General features: G+C 44.6%; 1 protein-coding gene across 1 annotated transcript; it reads right to left on the bottom strand.

Moving 5' to 3' along the window:
- Window positions 1-11,775: 11,775 nt before the first annotated feature.
- On the bottom strand, window positions 11,776-13,228 carry LOC147965651 (protein RGF1 INDUCIBLE TRANSCRIPTION FACTOR 1-like). Its single transcript, XM_087526868.1, has 4 exons — window positions 12,766-13,228; window positions 12,600-12,671; window positions 12,376-12,516; window positions 11,776-12,283 (listed from the first exon to the last, which is right to left on the bottom strand). The coding sequence occupies exons 1-4, from the start codon at window positions 12,949-12,951 to the stop codon at window positions 12,071-12,073; spliced, it is 612 nt and encodes a 203-aa protein (XP_087382994.1). The 5' UTR covers window positions 12,952-13,228; the 3' UTR covers window positions 11,776-12,070.
- Between the last annotated feature and the right edge of the window lie 211 nt (window positions 13,229-13,439).

Below are 13,439 nucleotides of genomic sequence, written 5' to 3'. Positions count from 1 at the left end.
ACATATTGGAAGCCTGAGCAGTACCCCAAAACCTCATGGGTTGCTGCAAAGGGACCTCCAGTTGATCCATCTAACTTATCTGGCTTTGCATGTGAATCTCCTCGTTCTGATGATGAGTCATTTGACTCCAACTATAAACTGTTCAAAAATCAAAATGGTGAAATATTTGCTAGATATGTTGGCACTAACTGCAGGAACGGTCCTCCTATGAAGAAAATCTGGGTTCCCAAAAGGTGCCTTAAAAGTCTTCAGGTGAATGTCCTCAGTACACCACCTGTGAAGAAAAGGAACCTAGATCAAATTCTTCATATGGACCAAATTCCTCAAAAGGATCAAAGTCCTCATATGAATATCATCATGCTAACAACTCTGTTTCGCACGGAAGAGATAAGGGCTATGAATATGAGCATTATTCTTCTAATCATTATGTTCATAATTCCTCGAAGAATTTCTCTGCTTATTCATATGCTTATTCTAACCCCTCTTATGTGAAATAAAATGGACTGGCTTCTATGCCACCTTTCTCGTATGGAGCTCGCAGAGTGATGAACTCTTTGCCACCCCTTCAGATGTGGGTGGTGAAGAAAAAGAACTAATCTCTTCTGCAGGGTCAGGTCTCCAGACGTACGTAATTGTTGAAGAATTTGCTAGAGACCTGAATGTGCCTGAAAGGGTGCAAGCTAATCATAAAGAAATGACCTTTCATTTCTCACGTCCTCATGCTGCTTTATATGTTCTGTTACTTGATGAAATTGATCTGATGAATTGATGTCATATTCTTCACTGATGAAGTATATGAGTTCGTAAGTTGCACTAATTTATCTGCAGGATGATCAACCCAAAGCCATTGAGTGGGTCCTCGATAGTGGATGTACAAATCACATGACTGGTGACAAGAATCTATTGATGGATGCTCCCTTATCACCATCGCATCTGAAGCATATCATCTTCGCTGACAAAGGCAAAAGTCAGGTATTGGGTCTAGGTAAGGTTGCAATCTCAAAGGATCGACACATGGACAAAGTCATGCTTGTCGAGTCCTTAGGATACAACCTCATGTTTGTCTCAATGCTTTGCAATCTTGATATGGTAGTTGTATTTGGCAAGTATCGTTGTGTTGTGATCATGGAAGCTGACAATTCCAAAGTCTTTGAAGGCTTTAGGAGAGGAGACTTGTATATTGTTGATTTTTCTACAGGACCACAACCAGCCGTGTGTCTACTTGCAAAAGCTTTAGAAGGCTGGCTCTGGCATCGACGACTTGGTCATGCAGGCATGAGGAATTTGCACACGCTTGCGAAGAAGAAGCATGTCATTGGCATCGAGAATGTCAAATTCCTCAAGGATCACTTATGCGGAGCCTGTGAAGCTGGGAAGATGACAAAGGCTAAGCATCCAGCGAAGACTATCATGACCACCACTCATCCATTTGAATTGCTTCACATGGATCTCTTCGGTCCTAACCATTATTCTGCAGTCTCAAATGATTCATCTCAATATGGCTTTGTTATTGTTGATGATTAATCTCGATACACTTGGGTACACATTGTTACTTACAAACATGAAGTGCAAGAAGTCTTCAAACGATTTTCCTCGAGGGCTTCAACCAACTTTGGTGTGAAAATCAAGCACATCAGAAGTGACAATGGAACTGAGTTCAAGAATTCTGGTATTGATGACTACCTCGATGAACTTGGTATTACTCATGAGTTATCTGCTCCTTATACTCCTCAGCAGAATGGCGTCGTGGAGCGCAAGAACATGACTCTTGCTGAGATGGCTCGCACTATGCTTGATGAATACAAAACGCCTTGTCGTTTCTGGATTGAGGCAATTGATACTGCGTGCCACATCATCAACAGAGTATATCTTCACAAATTCTTAAAGAAGACTGCCTATGAACTCCTCACAGATAAGAAACCCAATGTAACTTATTTCAAAGTCTTCGATGCTAAATGTTGGATTAGGGATTCTCATCACAACTCAAAATTTGCACCAAAAGCACATGAAGGTTTTATGCTTGGTTACGGAAAGGACTCGCACACCTACAGAGTTTTTAACAACGTTCTTCACAAGGTTGTTGAAACTGTAGATGTGTTGTTCGATGAAACTAATGGCTCGCAAAGAAAACACCTACCTTCTGTGATAGATGAACCAACACCTGAAGAAACTATCAAGTTCAAGGCTACTGAGGATGTCATTCCTACTGAAGAATCTGCTGAAGAATTCATTCCAGAACATGAAGAACGTTGAGCTAATGCACCTGAAGAAAATACTGAAGAAAATGGTGCTGAAGAAAATGCTGATCAAATTCCTCAACGACAACCAGCTCATCCTCGCGTTGCAAAAGAAGTGCAAGTTGAAAAGATCATTAATGACATTAAAGCGTCAGGTCCTCTCACACGCTCAAAAGCTTCTCATTTATCTAAATTTTGTGGGCACTATGCTTTTGTCTCTATCACAGAGCCCACTAAGGTAGATGAAACATTTCTGGAGCCTGAGTGGATTCAGGCCATGCAAGAAGAATTACATCAGTTCGAGCTCAACAACGTCTGGGAACTGGTCAAATGTCCAGATCCTCGCAAGCACAATATCATTGGCACAAAATGGATTTATCGCAACAAGCAAGACGAAAATGGCCTTGTGGTAAGGAATAAGGCACGGCTTGTAGCTCAAGGCCACACACAGGTTGAAGGAATTGATTTCGATGAAACTTTTGCACCTGTTGCTAGACTTGAGGCTATTCGCATATTACTTGCTTATGCTAACCATCATGATATAACTCTATATCAAATGGATGTGAAAAGTGCATTCCTCAATGGTAAGCTTGAGGAAGAAGTATATGTTGCTCAACCCCCAGGTTTTGAAGATCCAAAGCATCCTGACAAAGTCTTCAGACTCAATAAGGCCCTCTATGGCCTCAAGTAGGCCCCACGGGCGTGGTATGATACTTTGAAGGAATTCCTTATGAAGAAAGGCTTCAAACCCGGTTCACTCGACCCTACTCTTTTCACTAAATCTTATGATGGTGAATTGTTTGTGTGCCAAATATATGTTGATGATATTATCTTTGGCTGTACTGACCAACGTTATACTGATGAATTTGGTTATATGATGAGGGAGGAATATGAAATGTCTATGATGGGAGAATTGAAATTCTTCTTAGGTCTTCAAATTCGTCAACAACGCAATGGCACATTCATATCTCAGGAGAAATACCTCAAGGATGTACTGAGGAAATTCGGCATGCAAGATTGCAAAGGTGTCAAAATTCCTATGCCCACAAATGGCCATCTATGCACTGATGAAAATGGTATTGACTTCGACCAAAAGGTATACTGCTCCATGGTTGGTTCTTTATTATACTTATGTGCATCTAGGCCAGATATTATGCTTAGTGTTTGCATGTGTGCCCGATTTCAAGCTACACCGAAGGAATCACACCATAAGACTGTGAAGCATATTCTTCGATATCTAGCTCACACACCAACACTTGGATTATGGTACCCCAAGGGCTCGGCTTTTGATCTCATTGGATATTCTGACTCTGACTATGCTGGTGATCGTGTGGACCGCAAGTCAACATCTGGTACATGTCATTTCCTCGGACGATCTTTGGTCTGTTGGTCCTCGAAGAAACAGAACTGCGTATCACTATCTACTGCTGAAGCTGAGTACATTCCGCTGGTTCTTGCTGTGCTCAATTGCTATGGATGAAGCAAACTCTCAAGGACTACGACGTCAACATGAAGAATGAGCCTCTCTTCTGTGACAATGAGAGTGCCATCAAGATTTCTCACAACCCAGTTCAGCACTCGAAGATAAAGCACGTTCAGATTCATCGTCATTTTTTTTTGTGATCATGTGTTGAAGGGCAACATTTCTATTGAGCATGTGAAGACTGAAGAACAGCTAGCCGATATCTTCACAAAGCCCTTGGATGAGAAGAGATTTAGCAAGTTGCGGTGTGAGCTAAATATCTTAGAATCTTTGAATGTTCTTTGAAAAGGACACTCATCCTAACGCTTATGCAAAATTGATGATTTAGATGTGCAACACATGAAGAAACGTTTTTCTTCAATCAATGAAGAATAACACTCTAAGTGTGAAGAAATTAATGAAGAATTTGATTCTCAGAACCCTACGACAATTGTACGCGGTGTCTGAAATCATCATTCTTATACGGTGAGTCACGCCACCAGCAAAAATTAAAATTCCTCAATTATTCAGATTCTTCAACTTTGCATTGTCTTCTCTATTTCCGTCGTTTTTCTTCATTGGCTATATATATATATATGAGTTTATATCCTCTACAGCATTCACTTATGGCTATTTTTTCAAGTTGGTTTTTCTGCTAAGTGAATGTGATCGGACCCTTCCCCCTCTATGCTATACTTAACCCAATCTGTTCACAAATTCTTCATGTGCGTTCTATTTGAAACTCGTTTAAAATCTTCGCTGTGTCCTTGTCAGCTGAAGAAATTGCGAGCAGAACTTTAAAACCTATCTTATCTAAATTTCCGGCTTTGCCGCTCAAACTGTTCCGCATCCCACAATATACTTATCCATTCACCCACGATCGCACTCGATCTCCACTTCTCAGTATGTGGGTGACACATGTCAAGCGAATGAGAAGGGTCAGGGGAAAGTTCGTCCAAATTCTATGGGCGAACAGTTTTTCACCGTGGCTATAAATACCCCCTTCCCCTTCCTCACTTCCTTTACTCCGCTCGACCTTTCTCCAGCTCGAGCTTCTCAAACCCTAGCGCCGCTGCTACATCATCGTCGCCGGTGAGGAAAAGCTTCACTGCCTCGACCTCATCGCCGTCGTACTCGCGCCGGCCGCGGAAATCTTCACTCCGTCACCGCTATAGCTGTCTTCCTTCGTCAAGTTAGGGCGTGGAAGATCTGCACTGACGAACTTCACATCTCCACATACCAGTTCGTCGTGTTCTTCGTCCAGGGTAATTAAAAGTTACTTTTACTGCCCTCTTTGATTCAAATGATTTCTACAAAATCCTCAAAGGTGTTTTTATTCATATCTTCACACACTAAAGCACCTCACATGTCATCCGTTCTTGATTCGTTTCTCTAAGCTATGTTTTTCTTCAAGATTCCTCAAATGTGTGGATTTTTGATCTACACATCTCTGGAACCTAAGACAAAGAACGCTTAGTGAAATTCTTCAAGACTCTTCTGGTCAAATTCCTCAAACTTGTTCTTTATAAAAAACCTTCTGAGAACGCATATGACCTTTCCAAATTCCCCGCAACTATACTCTGTTCACAGGTACTTATGTCAGCTGCTGAATCACTAGGTTCTCATCAACTTAACTCATTTGCAGTGTTCCTCGAAGAAACGTTGCATACCTCTTCAAAGAATTCAAGTGTTCAAATTCCTCAACTGAAGAAAATGGCTGATGGTAAGAAGACACAGAAAGGAGAAAAAAGGCCTGAGGTCAATACTGCTTTTGAAATCCCCGAGGATATCTATGCTGGGTACTGCACACCCCCTGAGGAAGATAAAAATCAGCGCAAGGTGCGCATTCAAAAGATTGAGAGGAGATGGGCAAGAGAGTGGAGGGAGTACAAATATGTCACTCCCAAATACATGAAGAAATTTGCACTAAATCCTCCATGCCCAAGACCTCCGTTGGCACATGGCCAAATAGCTGACCCCACCAGCCTCAAGCGTGGTGAGGACTATCCTGACGAACGGGCCAAGCGCCAGGCCAAGTTGGCCAAACAAGCAAAAGATGCAGTGAGGAAATTCAATGAAGACTCTGCTGCCGTTGCTGCTGTTGAGGCATCTATAAAGCCGAAGAAGGCCATGCCAAAGAAGCCCGCTCACAAGCCCAGTGCTTCACCAGCAATGCCCTCACGGCCAAGTTCCTCAGCTATGCCCTCACGGCCAGATTCCTCAAAGCCCTCACAGCCAATTCCTCACGCTGCTCCTGCTCCTCCAAAATCTTCAGCCGCTCCGACCAAATCCTCAGCACCTATGCATCTCGCCACGTGCCAAAGGACCACAGACATATCTATTGCCTCAGGAGCTTCTGCAAGTTCCTCAGCTGCTCCCTCTCTTCCGAAGAAGAAGACTACTGCTGGACGATGTCCTCGACCAAGTCCTCACAAGAAACAAGTTGCTTTCCAAGTGCCCTTTGATGATGATGAAGCTGATGATGAAGAATTTGCCGAAATCATCAGAGACAGGCAAGTCAGGGCCGCTAGAGCCAAGGGTACAACTGTGCCTCTTCTTTTGGATCCAAAGTTGATCCTCGAATATATTGATGTTTGGCAGAAGGACCCCAACACTCCCATGCCTGACTTCAAGCTGACTCCTGGCCAAAGTCATATGTTGACTCATTTCATACAAGAAGAGAAATGGAAGTTTGAGAAGGCCAGGAAGATCAACAAAGTGCAGTACAAGAAGGAGCATTATATGAAGAAAAACGTTGTCTCTATGACAACCGAAGAACTGGTCACTATTCAAATTGAGATCAAGAAACCCAGTGGTGAATTTGACGCATACCGGTCTGATTGGCTTGGAGCCAAGGTTCGTTTTGTGAGACTTGCTGATAACTTCACTTCAAATGTTGTAGCCCCAACGCAACAGGAAATTCCTCAGGCTGAAGTATCCGCTCAGCCGACTGAAGAACATGCCAGCACCGCTGATGAAAATCAGGCTGCTGAAGAAAATATGAGTTCCAAGGCTGATGACTGCATTCCAGCCGCTGAAGAAATTGCCAGGGCATCCACTAGTGGTGCGCCTGAAGAAAATGAAGAAGTCAGGGCAACTGCATTAGTTGTACCTGAAGAAATTCAACCCAATTCCTCTGCTCCTCCTGCACCTACACCAACTCCAATCCTTCCATCTGCATCAGATGTGAAGAAGACTAAGACTGCAGAGCGTGCAGCAGTGAAGAAAAGGAAGGCATCAACTTCATCAGATTTTTCAGCCTCGAAGAAGATGAAGCCATTGACAAGCTCGTTTGCAAACCCCATTGATGTTGTTCCTATCTCAACCATGCCATCAAAGGACCTTGTTCCTTTTGATGAAGAATATGTGATTCCAAGTGAATCCGATGAAGAGAATGCCTCTGCTACTTCGTCGGAGCAGATGGATGAAGAAATTGAAGTGGATACAATCCCTTCAACACCAGTTGTCTCCTCGCCTATGCCTCAGTTTACTGTTGAAGAGGCCGGCGTTAAAGAAATGGAAAATGAAGATGTGGACACTGGCTATACCGCACCTGTGCTAAGTGATGAATTTTGGGAAAGTCAGCACCCGAACTCTCCACTCTTCACACCATTGCAATAAATTCCTCAGTCCCCAGAAACTACTGTACAAATGGGATCTGATGAACCACAAGCCACACCGTCTGTCCATGAAGAAATACCAGCCACTAGTGCTGAAGATCATGTAAATGACGAATTGAAGTCCCAGGCTGCCACTGAAGCAGCACCTGAAATTTCTCAGCCTGTGGAACCTGAGATCGAGATCCCTGAGGTTGTGATGCAATTGACTGACACTCCTCACCCCAAGCCAAAGGATCCATTCTCAAAGAAGCAGAAATTCAAGGCTGACGATTTCTTCGGCGAGCACGTATTCTTCACTAACTACAATCCTTATGACTCTACTCGTCTAAGGAGGAAGCGTTTCTGGACTGCAAGCCAGGCCAACTTCTATTCTTCACTGCTTTTCAACAAAGACAAAATCTTCTACCATGAGCATATTCCTCACATGGACATGGAATCATTACCTTGCTTCTCTCCTGTGCTCAGTGTTCTTCATGATGCAGGCCTCCTCAACTTTTGCTCTGACATTGTTGATTGGAATGAAGAGCTTATTCTTCAGTTCTACGCTACATTGCATATCACAGGTGATCCTGAAGATATCAACACCTGGGTCTTGGACTGGATGACCGAAAATACTCATTATAAGGCACATGCCTCTGAATTGCTTCACGCCCTGCCCATCAGTCCACCCAGTGAAGGAGCTCGCTGCCTGTATCATGAACCAGAACTCACAGCTCATTACATGCAAGTGTTAATGAAGCCTTTGAAGCCTGGTCAAGCCCCACGGACCAAATTCCTCGTGAAGGATTTACTCTATGTGCCCAGAACCGTCTATTGCATTCTGACGAGGACAATGAGTCCCATCAAAGGCCATGACTCATCTAATGAGGAAATAGTTGGCATCATGAAGAATCTGCTATTCAACATCATTCATAGCATTCCTATCAACTATCATGATTTCTTCATGAGGACTCTGGCAAATGCTGCACTTTCTCCATTTGAGCTGAAGCCTTATGCACCTTGGATTATGAGATTCCTCAGGACAAGGTCTTCACTCAACTACAAGGCTAATTTTCAGAATCACCTTAGCTATCTGCCTCCGATTGAAGTCCTCAAGCAGGCTTTTTACTTCAACTGATGAAAAGGGCAAGGCTCCTGCAGTCGTTGATGAAGGCATTCGTCCATTGGATGGTCAGTTTCGCAAAGCTGCATCTTATTCCACCAATGATGACTCTGCCACACATGATTCTACTGCCAATGCACCCAAGTCTACTCCTCAAGCCACTACTCCTTGTGTGATGACTGACCGTGAGCTTCTGCTTAGTCTTCACCAGAAGGTGGATCGAAACCATAAATGGGTTAAGCGTCAGTTTGATTCATTTCTTCACAACATGACTGCTACACACAATGCAGTGAAGAAAAACCATTACTACCTCCATGAAGTCTTCGGTCGCACCTGTGCCATTCTATCACATCTGTATGGTGAAGCAGATCTCAAGAAAATGGGTCTCAAGGAAGATTTTGACTGGTCTGCACCTCCACCAAAGAAATTCAAGAAGGTCAAGGTTCCTTCTTTGGTGTCCAGCTCATATTCTTCATCACGCGATACCGACGAGTACGAAGACTTGGACGACACTGCGGCAGGCCCTTCCACGACAAACGACCCCAACAACGCTGGCGCTCCTTCATCAACTTGATATTCTTCAGGGGCGTTAGTCCTCATTTTCGATCCTTTTGGTCATTCGATGACAAAGGGGGAGAATTTTGAGTTAGTATTCAAGCGGGTCTGTCTATATGGGCGATTTTATTTGCTAAGTTACAACTCTTGCTCTTCTGAAACTTTATTGGATCGAGTTGTAAACTTAAACCCGATGGTGCTCTGATACTTTTGATGTGTTTTTCTGCATGCTTATTCCTCATATATGTTAATGCACGCATGCTGAATTACATCAGTCACTATATTTCATCATGCATTTCAAATTCTTCATTATGATATGTCAAATGTGTGTATGAATTACAAGATATAGGGGGGGATCTCCATGATTCTACTCTTGAAGTGTGCAATGCTTCAAAAGCAAATTCCTCACATTCACATCTTCAGGGGGAGTTCTTCTATATCTTCCAATCAAATTCCTCAATATCAGTATTTACACTTCATATGTTTATCCCCGTTGAAAACTTAACCTATATTGTCATCAATCACCAAAAAGGGGGAGATTGTAAGTGCATCTAGTGCCCCTTAGTGACTTTGGTGTATTGAAGACTTATAGGTTAAGGACTAATATGTTTTTGAGTGTACACATGTCTATAAGTCTATGAGGAGTTTGATATTTACAAAGAAAGTTGACCCCTTAAAATGAAGTTCTTCGACTGAAGACTTTGGATTTCTGAAGACTTTTTGAAGACTTTGAAAGTGAAGAAATTGGTGCAATCTTGAAGACTTGGTATTCATTCGAGGAACATGAAGCGTGAAGACTTTTGTTTTCGTAGTTTCATTTTCTCTTTCTTGAGTCATAGGAAACACCGTACTGTTAAAGGGGGTCGAGGAAATACTAAGGAAAAATTTCCATGTGATGCTCAACTCAAAATCCTACACCTACCAATCCCTTCGAGTGAAGCCATTGGAAATCTCATACAGTTCAGTCATATTCTTCAGTGACAGAGACGAAGTTCTTCTGGTCTCTGAGGAATTTGTTCTGACTGAGGAGTTAGGAATTCGCCAGTACGGATTGCCTACATAGTGAGGAACATGATAGCCCTAAGGATTTTGCTACTCAAAATTCCGATCGTTACTATGCTACGCGCCAGCTGTCCCAAAATATCTACCCACCTAACGATCATATCATTGAAGGGCATTTATGTCTTATCATGTCGGGCTACTCCCTAGGCTATAAATAGCCACCCCCTACAACCACTAGCTGGTTGGCTGCTTCGAGAGAAACTGACACTTGTCATCTGAGAGCATCCCATCCTCCGAGGACTTTGAGCGAAAATCATCAAGTGAGGAAAACCTAAACCCAAACACCTACAAACCCAAAGTGATTGAACATCACTGAAGAGATTGATCCTGCATGGATCCGACGCTTGTTACCTTTGAAGACTGTGCTTTTTCCAGACGGTTAGGCGTCAAGGTCTAGAGCATCCAAGAGGAATTGTGGATCGCCGAGTGACCAAGTTTGTGAAGATTCAGAAGTCACCTAAAGACTTACCACGAGTGATTGGGCGAGGTCTGTGTGACCTTAGCTCAAGGAGAATACGGTGAGGACCGTGTATCCTCAGGTTTAAATACCTAGCCGCTCCAACCAGATGTACAACTGAGACAGCAGTTGGAACTGGTCTACCAAATCATTGTCTTCACCAAGCTCACTGGTTCTATTTCCTCAACTCCTTCATTTCCTCATAACTGTGTTGAGTGCTTGTTCGTATCTGTGTTTGAGGACCTTGACTGAAGACTTTCTCAATTTCCTCAGTTCAATTTCTTCAGTCTGTTTGTCTTCATCCTATCCTGTGCTTACGCTTTCTGTACTCTATGCTTGTCTTCATTTCATCATGAAGACTATGCTTGTGTTTTGTTATGTTTACTTTTGAGTACTTATTCCACTGCTAGTAGTTCTTCGCTAAGGAATTTCCTCACCTGCAAATTCCTTAGTGAAGAATTCATAAAAATCGCCTATTCACCCCCCCTCTAGTTGATATAACGCACTTTCACTTTCAACATAGGAAACCAGTGTATGCATCATACAAAATCAGTACAACATGCAACAACAACAAATATGCCTTTGTAGCATGAGCCAAGTCATTTGTAACAAATAATTCGAGTTATCGCAATATGACACCAACGTGAACATAGCAAAAAGTATATGAGTATGTTGAAAAAACATGTGCAAAGTAGAAAAAATAACCTCAAACCTGCTACCTCTGGCAGTCCAACTATCAACATGTGAGCTGCCTAGACCCATCCACCCTTGGGCGTCATTCTCCCCAAGCTCGACGCATTTGGGACCTCTAGTGCCGAGCCCCACCTCGAGCTTCAAGATGATTCCTGAGTCGTGAGATCTTCATGCGCTTTCATCAAGGTGGAGTAGGAGAAGAAGCATGAAATGTGGAGAATCCCACTAAAAAGAAGGAAGAGAGGAGATCGTGGGCGGACAAAGATGCAGTGATGGGAATTAGCAAGAGAGAATTGTGTGTGTGTAGGGGGGGGGGGGAGCAAACAAGAAAGCGTCATGGAGCAATGTGGTTGGCCGGATGACCATTTTAAACATACAAACCTATGTGGAAAAAAATCATCATTGGAAAAGAGGAACATTCGACAACGACGCCAAATCTAGGCGGGGGGGGGGGGGGGTGTCACAAAAAACCGACGGCAACTGATACATTTCGATTTGCTTCATTGATTCGATCTATAGCACCCACGAACCACACATTTCATGGTTTGAGTGAAAAAAAGTTTTTTGGACAACCCGTGAAAAAACATTTTTGGACAACCCTACACAGTTCCTGCAAATTTACCTGCTGATTTCACTAAAATTAACCAACGTAAATGCCGAAGAACACAATATTGCACTAAGGTGTACTTTTTTCACAGCCTCTAAAGAAAATGAAAATGACTTCCCCTAAAAAATATTTTTGGAGGGGTCCCTAAAAAGTTTTTTGTAGTTGCCCTAAAATATATATATGAAAATGACAACAGAAGTATAACGAAGAACAACAACAGCCCAACTACAATGACCCGGGAATACGTCTAAGGCCCAACAGCCCGGCCCACTTCCTCAACAGAATGGTGAGCGAGCCGGCGCTAGCTGCTTCCGGCTCCGCTTACCGGACGACCCGCCACAGCTCGGCTCCGCCTCCGACGACGCCGCCCTCGGCCGCTTCCCGTTCTGCGGCTCCGACCCGGCAGCCTCCTCGCCCGCGGCGGCCGCCTTCCTGTTCACGCGTAACGCGCATCTCAGCCCCCGCTCGCTCTCCCCCAGATGCTTCACCTACATGCACGCGTCCCCCAGTTCTTCGAGTCAAACTGTGCACGCACGTGCGTGACACTACGCATACTTCCAGACGACAACATGGCGTTTACCTTGCAGAAGAGGGAGCAGTACTCGTGCCCTGACGAGAGCGGCCGGGCGCACGCGGCGCAGGGGTTCTCGGCGCAGGCCGAGCGCTTCCTCGCCGTGCGCTCGTTCAGGAACACCACCTCGTGATCGCTCACCGTGTGCGACTGCATGCGGCCGCGCATGCATTTGAGCGCCTATCGAGAAACAGAACGGCCACGCCTGAATTGGGCGATCTTGGTGTGCGTACCTGGATGCCGGTGCAGTCGAACAGTTTCAGGTCGTCGACGCGGACGACGAAGCAGGACGCGTACTTCCAGATCTTTTTTGCCCCCCTCATACCAGATAACAAGACCGATCAGAGCACGGCGAGGTGAGGACATCTGATCACCAAGCGTCGCTCGCAAATGTATTACCTGGAGGACGTTGTGGGAGGGATCGTGGGGGAGGCAGTGGCGGCAGAGGGCGGCGGCGCAGTCCGCGCAGAAGTGGTTCTTGTCGTTCTTGCGCTCCGCCGGGTGCACGGCGCACGCGTCGAAGAATTCCTCCGACAGCAGGCCACGCAGCCACTGCGGGGTGGCGCGCACGGCCGAGGATTGCATCGCCGCCCCGCCACGCGCCAGCCGGTCCTGGCTACCTACGGTGGGCGCACACGGCGCGGGGGTCGATCGGTGCCGGAGACGCGCCTCCAGGCGTGGTGGATGAATGGTTGAATTGGGTTGCGGCCGTTGGGTGGGGCGGATTCAAAGAGCGAAAAGCGCGGGGCGTTCGGCACTTCTGCCGTTGCAGATGGAGGCGATTCTATGCAGCGATCTACTACTGTTTTACAGCAACTCCACCCGTCAAGCATAATCGTCCAGCAACCTAACTTTTGGCCGAGAAAACCGCTCTAGCAGAATCGCTGTCCGACGCTCACCGGCATCTATACTATCTATATCTATTCTATACTTCTATACTCAAACATTATTTTTTCTAAGTGCACCCCACAAAACATACACGAATACATTACCACCGTATAATTAGTCCCACTAAATTTAATCTAATAGCTAGCCTTAACCTAATTTGTTCTCTGTGTGCACTTATCTATACT

The sequence above is a fragment of the Triticum urartu genome, chromosome 6A (assembly GCF_056163025.1).
Source record: "Triticum urartu cultivar PI428250 chromosome 6A, HENAU_Tu73, whole genome shotgun sequence".
In the NCBI taxonomy this organism is placed as follows: domain Eukaryota; kingdom Viridiplantae; phylum Streptophyta; class Magnoliopsida; order Poales; family Poaceae; genus Triticum; species Triticum urartu.
Note: the sequence above shows the minus strand (reverse complement) of the source record. Positions and strands in the feature narration are given on the sequence as shown.